At 33.5% G+C, this 17946-nt stretch overlaps 1 protein-coding gene across 1 annotated transcript in view; it reads right to left on the bottom strand.

Moving 5' to 3' along the window:
• LOC121740498 overlaps positions 1–17186 on the bottom strand; it is a 35955-nt gene extending 18769 nt beyond the window's left edge. Inside the window, exons 1-2 of the mRNA XM_042133211.1 lie at positions 17168–17186; positions 17058–17084 (exon numbers count right to left, since the gene is read on the bottom strand). Coding sequence (XP_041989145.1) covers positions 17058–17084; positions 17168–17186 — 46 coding nt within the window. The remainder of the gene's footprint in view (positions 1–17057; positions 17085–17167) is intronic.
• Positions 17187–17946: the final 760 nt, after the last annotated feature.

The following is a 17946-nucleotide window of genomic DNA, read 5'->3' as shown; positions in this document are numbered from 1 at the left end:
AGTGCGTTTCATCGAATAGTTCCTTTGCCGTCATGTTAGCATTCCTGTCTAACGTAAACACGGTAGACAGACTCTGCGAGTATTCATAAGTTTTACTGTGATTTCGTGAGAAAATTATGCCAAACATTAAATAATGGTCAAAGAATGATGGTGCTAAGAGTGAAAGAGTTTTGTGAACGTGAAAAACGTACGTAGGCCCCAATAATTCCATTCAGCTTAGTGAAATAGGGTTACCAGCATCAACAAGAACTAAGAGATGGATAACTATATATTATATTTAAAAAAAACAGGAACATCTAAGAACATCAATAAAATCTTATTTATATTATATAAAATTCTCGTGCCACAATGTTAGTTTCCGTACTCCTCCGAAACGGCTCTGATTTTTACCAAATTTTATATGCATATTCAGTAGGTCTGAGAATCGGCTACTGGGTACTTTTATATTGATAAGTGTATTTGTTGAATAAATAATAGTAAATTATTACAAGTATTGCAACTCGAGACTGACGGCGACCTGCATTGTTTATGCAAGGGGAGAGCGATGGACGTTGCCATGGTACCATAGTTATTTAGTAACTTCAAAATAATAAAGAACTACATTACAACTACAAATAATTTACTCGTAAATGGCAATGCTACGTTTGCCGGGTCAGCTAGTTTTTATATAAAACTAGCTGTCCCGGCAAACGTTTCTTTGCCATATAAAGTACTAGCTGTTGCCCGCGACTTCGTCCGCTTTAGTTTATAGCGCGCGGTGTCAACAAAATTTGTTTCAAATTTAAAAACCTTTTAAAACCCTGGTAAGTGGTACCCCTCTTAGGGCCGCGCTACACCGGAATGGCAGCGCTGAAAGTGCTCGCCTCGCCGCTGCCATTCCGGTGTAGCGCGGCCCTTAATTAATCAAAATACCCAAAAACAGCTGTGCAGTGTGCACATAATCTATACTAATATTATAAATGCGAAAGTATCTCTGTCTGTCAGTCTGTCTGTCAGTCTCGCTTTCAGGCCAAACGCCAAAACTACCGAACCGATTGTAATGAAATTTTGTATACAGATAGTGTAAAGCCTGAAAAAGGACATAGGCTACTTTTTACTGGAAAAAAGGGTTGTCAGGGGGTGAAAATGCGTAAATTTGTTCAAATTAAGTTAGTTCCAAAAATTTGATGTTATGTTCCAAAAATATGACGCTAGTTTGATGATAAGGGTGAAATACGGTTTCCTAGGCCAAGTTCTACTAGAAATATACATTTGTCCAATGAAATTGAATATAGTTCTAGTAGCCTATTGCCGACCCGGGCAATTTGTATGACGGAATTTTTTTTTTTTGAGTTCCCAGCATTGTTCTCATAGAAAAAGTTGTTCTTTTTGACGGGCTCATTTGATGGTTTTAAGAATAACGGTGTTCACCCTAACAACCAGTATAAGAATACTATTACCTATAAAAGGTCTTTTTTATGTAATTATTTCTGTTACCACTTACCAACGAAAATGTCAAGTATTCTTTAGCAATTCAATTTATTGATTAAAAAAACGTTGAATTCGACATGAGAATGGAGGAGTGGGAGGAAATTCCATGCATTTTTACTTGTCTACGCTTTCGAAACTACCAAATTCGACTTGACTAAGATTATGTAGCACCCCACGGGATCAGCAAAAAATATGCTGCTTTTTATGGGCGTTTTTCGATTAGCCGGCCCGGCACCGGCACCACTGACACAGCGTCGGTGCCGGGAAATCGAAAATTTATGAAAATGTATGGCTCGCTTTTTCAAATACCGGCCCGGCAATGAGGGACTTATTGCCGGGCCGGTGTCAGCACTTTCGCCGGGGTAGCGAGCTTCCCACTTGGTGCCCGACCAGCAGAACTGCATATTGTGTTGTGTATGAATATTGAATTGTATCCGAGTGCGTGTGTGTGCGGGGAGGGGGATGCGGAGCGGGGAGAGAAAGGCACTCGCACCGGCACCGATTTACCACTTGATTTATTTCTGTGGATACCACGTATAATGGAAAAACGAAACCCTGTGCACTGTTGTGCCGGTGTCGATGTCGGACCAGCTAATAGAAAAAGGCAAAATGATATGGTTAAAATGACAGAAGCCGTTATTAATATATTATTTTGGTTTGTTCTGTAGAATGAACTGTACCGGTCACTTAGTATAATATTTAATTTTAACGCTGAAATTGACGGTATTAAGTAAAACAATGTTATAAAAGTAAAACAATATTTTATTCTAAAAATGCACCAATGAATTGAAGTGATAACGTTTTATTCCATGGCATAATTTAATGCGTTATTTAATTTTAAGTTTTAACGCCTAATTAATCGTACAATAACTATAACAATGATTAAAACTAAAGTTAACAAATCTAATTCTATAAAAACGTAAGATTTTCTAATTACAATGTGTCGTAGGTAATTAATGTAACCCAAAGTCGCTACAATCGAAAATCGCGATACAATATAGGTTATTATCACTTATCACAAACAAAATCTTTAGAAATTTGCAATAGACAGTTCGTCTATTTTAAATTATATTATACTGTATCCAAAAAACATTCAACATCCCTAGTACCTAAACAGATTTTTATAAGAACTTTTATACGATTAGTACAAAAGAATATAAGTGCTTCTAAACGCCACTGAAAGATGTGACAGAACTTATTTGGTGATTATTTACTCTGTTGAGAATCTCAACATTTATTGTTTCTCCACATATCTCAACTTGAGATAAGTGGCGAAACAATATTTTGTCCGAAACATAATATGAAATACGCATAAACCTGACATGTTACTCTACCTCGTGGCAAAAAAGTATCACAATATTATGCAAGTCTGCAACAGTTTTAACTAATCTAATGATGGCGAATTTCTGTTTGTATAAAATATATTTATATAACATTACCGCTATATATTATATCGGGCGATATTTGCCGAGTGCATATTTAACTAATTTGCTCGATAATGACAATAATTTTATAATTGAAAACATATCATACACGATAATAATTTAAAATTCACGATGTAACGACACGCTGCCGCGCTGTTGCTCCAGTTAATAGTTTTATCTAAAAAATCATTGCCATGGAATAAATTACAACTTTTAAAAGATATAAAAAAAAACATGTAGAACCTTATTTATAATCTATCGATAAAAATTTTCAAGTTATGCGAAACTACAATGTACTCAGTAATAAAAATTATATTATGCTGCCTTCGATCATGCGGCAAAGTATCGGCTTATGATTATGCTTGTTGACGACTAAAACTACTTCGAATTTATCGTTGACGTGCGCGTACACGTCGCACTTAGCACGGCTCGGCTCGTTGCAACACCATCTACTGGTCGCCCCGTTAACATAGTCCTCCCGCCGGAACGTGTGCCCGTTGATTATAAGAAACGTGCTCCCATTCGAAAGTGAAACTACCGTCACTGGAAAAAAAATATATGTATATTGGTAACATTCATAATTGAAAAGTAATATTAAATAGATGATATAATATTTAATAGTACTCATATAAATATATCATAAGTATTACATAGAATATAGATGATAGAATTATGTACAACAACAGTGTAAAGACAGTTTTTCATTTATGTGCCACCTATATTTTAAAGACTTGCGCGATACAACCGTCATTATCGCGTGTTATGTGATTATATCATGTGCGAGTTTAGTATGATGTCATACATAAACATTTCAGCTTTTGTAAAATTTTTGGTTTTTCAATAAATGTAAAGGCCGTGCGCTATGATATAATAATAATAATAATAAATTATTTATTTGCACACACAAAAAAAAAGACAAAAGCACATCAAAGAGAAAAAGAAAACAAAAGAAATAACAACAACAAAAAAAGGTATAAAAAAATACAAAATTGTGCAAAAAGGCGGTCTTACTGCTTTAATTATTGTAGCGCATCCACGATGTTTGCACAGGCTAGAATTGATGATTTCTTTGCCATAATTCGTAAAAGAACGGCATCTACAATGGTAAGACTTAGAAATAGTACCAACAGTATCCTCAGAACGTTGGCTGGAAAAATTGACAGCCCGTTTCAAAAATACTGGACAAGTGTACACCTCAGTAGTAATAAGAAATAGGTTGAAGTAATTTACTAACACATACTAACTCTTAATTATTATTATCGTATACTAACCAAGCTACTAACAGATTTGTTGTTATTTTTTATTTTGTAAGTGTAACTGTTAGGCTACATTATGGGCTATTTGGCCTGAAATAAAGACATTATTATTATTATTATTTAAGCAGTTTCTTCCAGACAGCCGAAATATTATTATAAATTTTAAAAATGAAAAAATCTTTACCTATTTATTTTTATAATTTCTGTTTTTTTTTTATCTTCTTAAAATGGTAATTATATTATTATTAAAAATTCAATTAAAAGTCCCTTCGTCATATTTTAAATATATTTATTGGTAATAATAATATAAGTTAAAGATTTCATAAATAAAAATATTGTTTTTGTGTAAAATTTACAATTATTATCTTATAAACTATTTCTCGTCACATAAATCTCGTAATTAAAATATAAGATATTTTACTTCATTAGATATAAAATAAAATTGAGTTAAAAACTATTTTAAAAATCGTATGTAACCACAGTGTGTAAAGATAAAATAAGTAACTTCATTCATTGTCACTTTGTCATAATATCAAACTACCAAACACTAAGCAATCAGCTTGGCAATCAAGGGAAAGAAAACACTATGGTATAAAAGTGTGCGTCTAATGACCACACAAATTGCGCGCTGTTTGCCTAGCGAGTGTATTTACAAAGACTATTGTCAAAATATTGCCTTTATCATACTTTTTTTTCAATTCTTGTCACTGGGACTCAGCTATTTTCAGACTGGCCATGTAAGCATTGTCTAATGTTGCGGCCGCACATGCGTAGTGCTTCGTACTTGAGACAATACCATTGGACGATCTGCGTGTTATCGCTCATAGCACAGAGCTTCGTCATAGTAAACGTGACCATAGACGAATGTGCGGCCGCGGCGTAATAGTATTTAATAAGATTTTAAAAAACTACAATTCATTGTCAATGTGATTACAGACTTCAACCATAAACAAAGGAGTATAATTCGTGTGTGGAGTACAATTTTGTAGGCTTGTCTGTCAAAATATGGCAGTGTGCGCGTTGTTGTAGTGTGTGTAATGTTTTATTTATTAAAATAATGTATGATTTAAAAAGCATAATTTTAAAACAATATTAGCTCGATGCACTCCTCCACATAAACTACAACTGTGCGAAATTTCATGCTCCTACGTTTCAGCATTTTTCGTAAAAATTGTTCCAAAGTTTTTCGCTCTGATGATGATGGTGAACGAGTGCATCGAGCTAATAATGTTTTGAAATTATGCTTTTATCATACATTTTTTTAACAAATAAAACATTACACACACCACAACACACACACTAGGATATTTTGATTGACTAGCCTATACACACGAATTGTACTCTTTTATTTCTGGTTGTGAAGACAGTTGTCAAATTGAAAATAGATTTAGTTTTTTTTTATTGAATCTTAAAAACTGTTAGACAATTATTACACGGCCAGTATGTCATCATTTGACTTTATTAATCTGAGACTGTCGTAGGAATTATGTCTAATGCTAAGTAATCACATACGGTTTTGCTCGATAGTTTTACTCGAAATCGAGCAAAAACCACTGTGTGGAACGCAAAACTCACAGCTCGAAGGCTCGCATCGAGTCAGTTTGAAGGCTCGAATCGAGCCGGCTTGAGATTTTTTTCGACACTAGTTTTTATTATTCGTAGCTAATTTCCTTCGAACAGCCTACCTAGCATACGCCAACGAGATATCTCACTCTACATGTTTTCTCGATGTTTGATGGTTTGTCTCTTCATCTCCATTGACCTTAACATGACAAACATTTTTTCTCGCGTAGATCTGTCATCGAAATAACACATTTTTATAGAGTTTGGTCGAGATAATGTTGAGATTTTGACATTATGAGACGAGTAACTACTCGTCTCATAATGTCAAAATTTAATTATCTCGAGAGTAAGATATCTCGTTGGCGTATGCTAGGTAGGCTGGAGTAAAACTATCGAACAATGCTGAATGTGTGTACGAAAGCCCGAGCCCTGGTTTTTACTCTAAGTACATGATTGCTCGATCTAGCAAAACCGTATGTGAGTACTTACAAAAATAATACAGTCAATATTTTGACAATAGAATTTCAATAGAAAAGCGTTGAAATTTGAAGCTTATTTAATTTATTGTTTTATTTGAGGTTTCGAGTTTTCGACCATTGGGCGATCTCTAGTAATATTATTTAAATAAGTATAATATCAAAAGTTCTATGCTTAAGTAGAATTTTGTAAGTTTCGTCGTTAGGAGCATAAATCTCTAACATTTATCTGATTAAAGCTTAGTTTATATCATTGTACAATAAAGAGATCAATAAAATATCAAATTTACTTAAATAATTAAGACAATATAATGCAATCATTGTAGTCTCTTAAATGTAAATATCTTATAAATAAAAGTACACTGTACATATTGTACAAACTCCTTTTTATTAGGAATCATTAGCATCATCAGCGACCTTTCATAGGTAGTCTTTAAGTGCTGTGATAAAAATCTCAAATAGTATAGATAATATGCCATGCAGCATCTGATTTTTACCAGATTCCTGGCGTTTTATGACTTGTTAAACTCTTGGGTTTATCTATTACTAGCGCCTGTTGCTTGTTGTTGGCTAATACGTCCAAACAACAATGCTATTGAAAATTTTCCTGTCAAAATACACCAGATACTCGGCATGAGTGATACACGTTTTATTTTCCAAGTGATTTTACAAAGACGCTATTGAATAAAGACCGTTATCGTTAATTTTGAGGGTAGGCGGGTGATGGTTGTGCTCGTGGGAGATGCACACGAGCTCGTAATCGTCGTTGACGTGCAGGCAAACAGTGCAATGCCACCTGATCCTCCCCATGCAGTACCATCTCTCACCGTTTGACATCGGCGAAGGATTTGAAAACGCGAAACCATTTAACATCAATAGTGTCGCACCATCGACCGCTGTAACTACCTTCACTGCAATATCAAACGTTGAACTAATTAGGGCACTGAAGACATATTTTTATCTTGACATAGTGGTATCATAATATACCTTGAAAAATACTTAGCTTAAAGTCCTTAATTATGTGACCAAGGTCACCAAGGTGTGTAGTAAACCAATAAAATATAATTAATAGCTCGGAGTTCGGACTATGTGGCTTTTGTTTTAAGCATGCTGACAAATTACTTTTAGTATTTACTACAAGTACAAGGGCAAAGGCAGCACCTTTCTTTGTACTTATCCAATATTTGCATTGCCTTAATGAAAAGGATTATTTAAACGAAAGTCGCCCGTTTTAATTAAACTATAATAATATATGAGTACACACTACACAATACACCTTTTTTAGTAAAGCATATAATATTTAAATATGTCCTACTTATTCGATTAAAATGTACCGAGTTATTATAAATATTAATATTTACTTACTTAGAAAATATGGGTTATAACTTATGAGCTATGACAGAATTAATGTAACTTCGCATGAGCAATAACAAACTAATGCAGAGGTCCTTACCATAGCTTACCACGAATTTTGACATTTAATGTAGTTTTGGCACTGATTTTGGCGACTCACAACGTGGTAACTGGTACGCAATATTGGTGCTACCTAATAGCTTTGTCCACATTGTGCATGCCATGCGCTGTCAACAGCGAACGTGAGGCACAATGTGGACAAAGCTATTGGATGGTGACATTCGGTGCCATGAATAGTTTAAGGACGCCTTCACATTAAGTCGCCAGTCGCGCGCCTGCTGCACTACTGGCGACTTAATGTTAAGACTGGATACGATAACATGCGGTTTAATAGCTATGTCTACACTATGCGCTTTCGTCTTCAATTTTCGTCGTCTTCTTTCATTCAACTTTCGTTTTGACGCATTCAATAATTGAATCCGTCAACGAACGCAAGCCAACATTGTTATTTTTGTTTTTTGGATACGGTCAGAGGGCATGCGTCGCGGGCATGCCTCACGTTCGCTGTTGACTGCGCTATAACGCATGCCCTTGACGAACAGAAAAAGGCACAGTGTGGACAAAGCTATTGTCTTTTATTTTGACATATTCCCCCGTTACCTTGTCAAATCTGTATGTGGGTAGATGGTTGTGATTAGTATAGGCAAAACCTATTTTAAAGTCTTCGGAGAGTTTGAGTTTTGCTTTGCAGCCCTTTAGGCGTTTCGAGCAGTACCAGTATCGCATGGCCGTCTGGTTAAAGGGATAACCACCAAGAATTAGTTGCATATGCTTATTTCGTCCTTCAATAAATACATAATCTGTAATGCGAATTTGTAATTTAATAAAATAAAAGAATATATAAATTTCTAACTACTTTTTATTACATAATAAAAGGCAAAAAAAAACTACATTAAAATATTTAACTGCTACAAGCAAAATTATAAAATATAAATTTCGTAATACCTAATATAATGTGGGTGAGACCGCCAATTCTGCTGATATTTTTTGTACGGTTTAAATTGTTTGTTAAAAAATAATTGTATATTATGTTAATCTATATCAGCTATTGAGCAAATGTGCCAAATTTCAAAAGTGTATGTATGTTTTTATGTTTGTGCATATCTCCGGAACTACAAGTCTGATTTAAGTGATTCTTTTTTTGTTGTACTAGGTATTGTTCAACTCAGGGAATACTGCAAGTTTCCAAAATCGGTTCAGTAGTTATTGAGATTTTAATATACAAATTTATTATAAGATACAATCCGCGTCTGAGCTCCAAGTTTTTGTGACCTACATGGGCGGATGAGGGTTTTTGAATTAGTGACGGGAACAAATATAATGACCACCAAAAAATGCTCTGATACCCTAAACTTGTTTACCAAAAAAAGATACTTACCACCAAAAAAAGAAAGTCTAAAATTGCAATACTACCAGCTATTTTAGTCACGGCTACACTCCAAATTGTAATCGAACGCCAAATATAGTAAATGATCACTAAATAATAAATATAGTAAATGATCACCAAGTATAGTATATGATCACCAAATATAGTAAATGCTCACCAAATACAGTAAATGATCACCAAAGCGAGCAAATCAATGCGATATTTCTGTCCAAATAAATCACTACGATTGACAAAAAATGTAAGCATATGAACAAAAAAGTATAATAACTCCAAATTATGTTATATTCAGCAGTTTGGACCTGAGGAGATAACAGACGGACCCCTGTATCCTCCAATTAACAATATTAGCATGGATGATGAGAGTTTTACACTACATAATAATATTATAAATACGAAAGTCTGTCTGTCTGTAACCTCTTCACGCCCAAACCACTGAAACGATTTTGATGAAATTTGGTATGGAGATACTTATACTGAGTCCCGTTATCATTATTATATTATTTATTTATTTACGATAGTCAAATAGCGAGATGTAATTTTCCTTTTTTTCTCATTTTAAAATTAAAATGTAGTTCAAATTTGGTTTTTATTATTTACTAGCTGTTGCCCGCGACTTCGTCCGCGTGGACTTCAGTTTATAGCGCGCGGTGTCAACAAAATTGGTGTCAAAAGCTTTTTAAAACCCTGGTACCCCTTAAATCAAAATACCCAAAACAGCCGTGTAGTGTGCACTTAATATGATTTTTTTTTACTTAATTAAACTTTTTTGTAAATAACCGATAATGGTTATCACAGTTTCATTTTTTATACTAAATACTAAGCTAATTTTGCAACGTGTCAACAGTAAAAACAGTTGGAGAAAGTATAATAATGCTTACAAAATATGGTCACTTATCTGAACAAATAAACCGTTCCTGAAGAACCGTCCAACCTGCGTCCGCGTCTTGTAGCAGATTTTTAACTACTAAATTCAAATTGGAGTTTCTCGATGTACAATGAAATATAGTGCTATCATTTAGTGCCGAAAATATTTTTGTAGTATATTTATAAAACTAAAAAAAAAACGGTCACTAAACAGAACATTCCGGTCGGGTTGTTTTTTCATGATTATAATTTTAATTAATTTGTAGATAAATTATGTTAGATTTTTCAATAACAAGACATTTAATTGATACATTAAATATTTAGGAATCTAAAATATGTTTTTTAAGCAACTTACTTTAAGAAAAAAAATAGTTATTAAAGATTTTGTTACAACTTCTGGGAAGGGGACAGGTGAATTTAATAGGTTTCGGTACTTAAAACCCTTATAAATCTCATACTAAATAAAATTTTATACAAACGTGAATGTATTTTAATAAAAGAAAACTTGTTTATGCTCCTACATTAAAATTACAAAATGTTAGTTATGTAATTTTTTACAAATAATCTGTAGCGAAGTCAAGGGACAAGGTAAAAACCAGGGGTACACATTTTTTTGAAAATGCCCAAGGTTGAAGCAAAGATAGTACTGCCTGAGATAAAGGTATTTTTAGGGTTCCGTACCCAAAGGGTGAAAACGGGACACTATTCATGAGACTTCGATGTCTGTCTGTCTCAGACACACAGACATCGGTCTGTCTGTCTCCAGGCTGTATCTCAAGAACAGCTATAGCTAGAGTTCTGAAATTTTCACAGATTGTGTATATCTGTTGCCGCTATAACAACAAATACTAAAAATAAAATAAAATTAATATTTAAAGGGGGCTCCCATACAATAAATGTGATTTTTTTGGCATTTTTGCTCGATATTAATAATGGCAAAAGGTAGGCACTTGATATTTTCACAAAGGCCTTAATTATAATATGTCTACTTCAATGTTTAAGAATAATATTTTTGAATGTTTAAGAATAATATAATTAAAATCAAATAAAAAAAAATAAGGGGGGCTCCCATACAAAAACACAATTTTTGGTCTATGTTTGCTCTATAACAGTACGGAGCACTTCGTGCGCGAGTCCGACTCGCACTTGGCCGATTTTTTTTATATTTACCTTGTCGTTATTTCGACCACACACTGGAAATAACTGGGTCCGAAGATTTTAAAGCCCGATGGAATAGATAGATGATATTTTTATGCGATCCATTTTTCAAAGATAAGTAAGTAAATACTTATAATTATATGTCACTAATACTTTCATGATATGAAAAAAGTACAAAATTAAGTTATGTTATAACATGAACATAATATTATCGTATCTATTATTATAATAGACTTAAAAAAATAGTGAAAGCTTTCCCTATACTAAATACCAGGGCCAATGGTTTTTAATCGGAGACGGCAGGCCGCACGATGGCTTTCTCTCTTTCTGGCGAGAAATTAAATTCAAAAAGTATAAACTAAGTCCATTTCTATAAGTTTATAATCCAAATGTTATACTAATAAAATGATCCTTACAATATTATATTATACCTAACTGACTGGGTTGCACCAGCTTACTTTAACTTTAACTGTAAATTTAACTTTATTTTTAACTTTAACTACAATGCAAAATGTCAAATCTTTGGTTAAAGCTAAAAATGGACGCCATCAAGTCGCCATATTTAACCATAACCATAGAGCTCGACAAGGTTTTAAATGCATGTGGCGAAAAAAGGAACTAACGCTGTCATCATACAAAAACCGCCATTTTTGACAGTTCTCCCTTACCAGCAGCGCCCCCGCCCACGCGCATTTATAACCTTGTTGGATCAGCTGTCATCTGTCAATTTCTCCGGGCAAAGTTAAGGATAAAGTTTCCGTTATTAGTTTTTGTGAGGTCTCTCAGTATGCCGATGATCTGACAGTGTACATTGCCTCTAAGGATATTTTAGAATGCTCTGAACGCCTCAACACTGCAATTAGATTATTTAGCTTATGGAGTGGATGGACAGACATGGTCCGAGTATCTCGATTCAGAAAAGTTCCGTTGTAGTTTTTTCTCGGTCCAAAATAACGCCTTCAGTCAATATTCAAGTTAACGAACAAGTTTTCCCAGTTAGGGAAAGCGTTAAATTTTTGGGAGTATACCTCGATTCTAGGTTGACTGGAGCTTACCAATTTAACCATATTATCAAAAAATGCGAGAAAAATATCAATGTTTTACGATCTGTCAGCGGTGTATGGTGGGGTTTTCACCCATATACCCAAAAATTACTTTACAATGCTCTTATCCGCAGCCATATAGATTATGGATCATTTTTATTGGAACCCTGTCACAAGGTTCCTTGAAAAAATCTGGACAAAATTCAGGCAAAATCTCTGAGGATCATACTTGGGGCAATGAAATCTTCCCCAATCAATGCCCTACAGGTTGAATGTGTCGATCCACCTCTCAACTTCCGGAGGCAGTATCTTTCAGATAGGTTTTTATTTAAGGCATTTCAGAACTCCTCTCATCCACTATTAGGCAAACTTTATAAATTATCCCAATTGACGTCAACATCTGCTTATTGGCGGCATAAAGATCTCCCTTGTCTCCTGATCAGTTACCATAAGTTAACCCAACTTCCTTGTCCTATTGTCCAGTGCAGACTCAACCCTCTATTTTCCACCCCTTACGAAGCACTGACATTCACTCCCAACATCATCCTTAATTTCCCTATTGATAAAGGTTCCCTTCTAGCAAATACTCAATTTAATCAGATTATACATGAGCACTATAGGGATTGGAAGCTTATCTTTACAGATGCATCTAGACTTTCGGTGGATGGTTGTGTGGGTGCAGCTGTCTGGATTCCGAGAGTGAATGTGATTTTAAATTGCCTCCGAACTCCTCTGTATTTACAGGGGAGGCCCTAGCTATATATGAGGCCATCTCATTTATTGAGTCTCATGATCTAAATAAATCGCTTATACTCTCGGACTCCAGGAGCGTTTTGCAGGGTATATCTGCTAACCTGTTCCGCTGTAAGTCTAGATTTCCTTTAATATTTAAAATAAGACGGCTACTCCTTAGGTGCCGTGTCCGCAGTATACATGTTGTGTTAGCATGGATACCTGGCCACAGTGGAATTACTGGTAATGAGAGTGTGGATGCATATGCTAAAGCCGCCATAACATCAGGTGGACTCAGTCAATACCAACTCTATTGTCAGGACTTAATTCCACTTGCAAAATCTCAACTTTCTAGCAAATGGAATACACTATGGGACGGCTCAAGTACCATCAAAGGCAAGCACTACCATGATATTCAAAGTAGTGTACCAGTAAGACCTTGGTTCTTTAGATATTCACAGTGTAGCAAACCAATATGCTCGACAATCTGCCGTGTTAGACTTGGTCATTACTGCTCACCAGTGTTCCTTGCTAAAATTACGGTCAAGGATCATTCTCTCTGTGAGTGTGGTCTAGATGAGGGTACCTTAGATCACATCTTCTTTTCTTGCCCTAGAAACCAATCGTCCTTATATGACTGTCTTCCCAATTCCATTCCTCGCCCTATAAATTTTAAATCGGTTTTATCTTATGTAAAAACTCCTTTTATTGAAATTTTGTGTACATATATTCGTGATAACAATATTAGATTGTGATGTCTCTACTAACATTAGTGTTTGTGTTTGTTTTAGGTCCATCAACTCCTGTAATTATGCAATTATGTTTTGTAACCGTACACTTGTTAGGTACTTCACCAGACCTTCACTACATTAGAGCAAAGTCTTTCGAGCCACTCTGACATTGGCAATTCACCGAGTCGGCCATTTTTAAAGGAAGAAGAAGAATGATAAAGTTAAAGTTAGCCTTAACTATACTTAACCATAATGTTTTGTTAAATTTACCTTAACTATAACCATAAATTTAACTTTAACCACGCCTCTGGTGCAACCCAGTCTATACCTATAGAAGATATTGCTATACAATGCTTTCGTTAACAGTTCAGACAAGGACAATCATTACTAATCATTACTAATAAATAGGTCTCAACATAATTGAGACCTAATTTATTAGTACGATTTAAATTTTTATTTCAAATTATATTACACAATATGTACTACATATTTACATTTATTTGCATTGGATGGTATTTTTACCAATAAGAACATTATTGTCCTTGCACTTGCACCATGGTTCTTCAGTGAAGAGCATAGGTACTAATGCCTTCTGAAGGTGACTATTCTGTGGTAAAGTAAACATGATTAACTTTTTCCTTTCTGTCAGGCTTAGCATGTGAATGTTTTCCTTTTTTGACAACAACATTCAAATTGGCATCCGTAGTTACAGTTGCGGAGCAAGTGTCTGTTTTACTTGATGTGCATTTCCATACGATTCCCTTCTTTGATTTAGTGCATTTTGAGTATGTGTAATTGTTGTACAAAAGCAAATATTTTCCTTTCTTCTGACTCCGTATTAAGACTGGCCCTGAAATGGATTGTAAAAAAAATATACTTAGTTAAAAAAATCTAAATGCAAAGTTACTTATCATACAATATAAATTTTAAATAAACAAAATCATTGGTAACTTATATTTACTGCAGCAAAAAATTATTGATAAATTCTTACATAGTTGCCTGATTTATCTACATAATACAAAGGAGGTGCATGGGTGTGCTCAGAGTTTATAACAGAAAGCACACCTGCTTTACTGAGGGACACCTGGGCTTTACACTGTCTAGAACACCGCGAAGAGCAAGACCAGAGCGTCGCCTGCTTACTATCATTGTTCTTAGCAAAGGGATATTGATTGTACACTAAAAGCTTTTTACCTCTTCTTGAAGTAATAAAATGTATCGCTGAAAGCAAGGTAATTATGTATAATAATTCTACTCATCAGAAACATTTAATTTTCTAATAACATGTCTAATTAAATAATAAAATAATACCTCAGTTGCTAATATTATCACAACTCTTGCTAACATAGTCATAATAAGTAACTAGTTTGAATCACTCATTTATCATTTTCAAAACAATTTATTTTATTTATAATTTAGTATACTTACTTCCAAGGGCAAAATTAAAGAATTTATGTGTCTAAAATTTAATAAAATTAATGTACTTGTGTAAAATAACGTAACCAAAGCTTCCTACTTATAACACATTGACAAAAACATTGACACTATAATACTTTATATACAGATTTTGTCCCTGTCCTATAGGTTGGAAAAATAGATAAAACAATTTTGATTTGATTTGATTTGATTGAGTATGTCAGTTAAAAATAAAATATTATAGTCCAAGTGAAGTCTGCAAGTACACAGTGTGTATTTTTTTTGTATGAATAATTTAATTATTTAATTCAATATTTTGTTATACAAGTTATTCAAAATCCCAGCCTGAATTTTTTTTTCTTTTCTTTTGGTGGATGATTATGTTCTGCTTTTGCATTAATGATTTTTATTCTCTTTCGACTTTCATCTGTTGTTATATTGGCTTTACAACCTTTCTTTTGGTGACTGGAACAAGTCCAATAAGTACCTACTTTTTTCTTGTTTCTTGCAGAGTATGTATAGCCCAAATAGTAGAGCATACCTTGGTTGCTAGTTGACGCTAATAGATAGGCTTCTGTAACATAGTTTAATATGGAATTATCTTTTTTCTGCAACATCATATCATTCTGCCACTTACAGTTATTAAGATACCTATTTAGAAAGCAAAAATTTATATAAACATACAAATCTTTATTTTTAGCTAGGTGCTAGCCCTATGCTAGCACCTAGCTGTATAGTGTATAGCTAGGCGCTTATCTTGAAAATACTTTATACCTCTTTTACCTTATAGATTATACAACATTTTCAGAACAAGACATAGTCATGCCTCGGATGACCACTTAATGAAGAATTATCCTTACCAATAAAATTCACAAAAAAGAAACAGTTTCATAAATATAATAAATATCTTCACAAACAATATGGCGAAAACTGTGAAAACATGGTGCACTTTGGAACTCGCCAAGCGCTAAAAGGCACTCATTGAAAGATCAATATTATCATGATTCCGTGATAATATTCATGGTGTAATAGGCCGAATCGCAGTGTCACAGTACACTTGTGAATCGCATGATACTAGAATCATGATAATATTGATGCGTGTAATACCTGCCATTGAAACAAACATGACAATAATTGACCAATCATAAGAGACAAGATAGTGTGGATGAAACATTTACATGTAGTCAATATCCTATCACACATTTATCGTTGAGATAGGTATATTTTAACCAGCTCATACCACTTCACTTCAGGATGAAATTACTATTTTTAAAGGATGTTTTGAATAAATTATTTACATTGTTTTTAAAGAGGATAGTGATAAAAAGCAAAATAAAATCACCAATAATAATAAGACACAAAATATTTATTGAACATTCTTTGAGTAAACAATTTTATTTACTATTATTCAATAACAACAAGTAAAAATCTATTGCATGCTTTAAATGCAAGTCTAATCATGGTGTGTCAAATATTTATAAATTAACTATGTATTATATTAATAATCAATCAATTCTATAATAATAACTTTGTATTTTGTATTATTGGCATTAAAAAAATAAATTATTATTTTATAATATGTAAAAAATACCAAAAATTTATTGGATTCCTTATTTATGCTGTCAATTGTAGTTTATTAAAAAGACAAAACTGATTATTGTTTTCACAGTATAAAATTACCATTGAAGCTTCAAGAAAATTTTACTTATTTTATCTGCACACAGACATAAAAAATATAGGGTGTGAACAACAACAATCAATGTGACCATGTAAGGCAGACGGGTTTTGACCTAGAGCCCTATCCTCTAGTCCAGTGATATTTATTTATTTGTTTTGGAAAACCAACAGCTTATGTTTATAATAAAATAGAACCAATACTATATATATGACTCAACCTTTTTTTTATGCTGGCCACAAACATATATGTTAGTCTTGGTATAACAGGCCGCAAACAAAATCAAAACAATTTGACATTATCCTTACTTTTACACCAGCTACTGATAAAGTCTTGGCGGGCTGCAGGTTGAGTATAGCTGCTCTAGCCTTTGCATATTCTATTGTTGGTAGCATACATAATTCAAACAGGACTTTGTGGTTGTTTTCAAAATAAAATCAAAAACTTACCAATTCTGCTCAAACAAAACCTCAAATCTGCAAACAAAATTACTTGTTAACTAGAAATTTTTACTCTTTTAACTAGTTTAATTTAGTTTGATAACAATATAATTAGGTACTTATGTCTGACAGAAACATTATTTCAATGATAAAGGATCCCTCTCAAGGGTGATGGAGACTCTGAACAGTCCTTAGAATGGAATAACACAACTTTTTTGTTACTATGTATTAAACATTTCTTCAAGATAGAGTAACACTTTGACCTTTATCAGTCTCTTCAAAGTGTTTGTTAACATCTAAACGTTATTAAGGCAATCAGATTTTTTCTGCCTTTGATAAATAATAGAGATACAACGTAAAAATAAAAATTACTCGTACCTTGACAACAAGTACTTCCCGCCAAGAACTTATGTTTTCACTTTAAACACTTAGCACTGAAACTTTGGTATACTTTTGATAATATTAAAAATTAAAAATTATAGCCATTTTTCCGCATTAAATAACACTTTTTCACTTTTGAAATCTTCATATTCGACAAAATCATACGAAGTTAAAACCACAACAAAACTGACAGTTTGGTCAACAATTAACTTTAAGACACCAAAGCGATATAAGATATTCATTAAAATATTAAAAAAAACTGTAACAACATTTAATTAACAAACTGAAACTTTTATAGTTGAAATTGCGACAACAGACAATTGTTTTGAGGTTAAGATTTATCTAATAAATTTTGACTAGCGTCGACTGTTGACAGACGATAAACGTCATCGCTTTTTTTTTCTTATTATGGCACTTCGGCTATATATCCATGGCCAGTGTCAAGTATAATAAATGACGGGTAAACAGTATTTAATTATTATTATATATTTTATATTTTCAGCAACTTTTCTTTATA

The sequence above is a fragment of the Aricia agestis genome, chromosome 3, assembly GCF_905147365.1.
Source record: "Aricia agestis chromosome 3, ilAriAges1.1, whole genome shotgun sequence".
Classification (NCBI taxonomy): Eukaryota; Metazoa; Arthropoda; class Insecta; order Lepidoptera; family Lycaenidae; genus Aricia; species Aricia agestis.
Note: the sequence above shows the minus strand (reverse complement) of the source record. Positions and strands in the feature narration are given on the sequence as shown.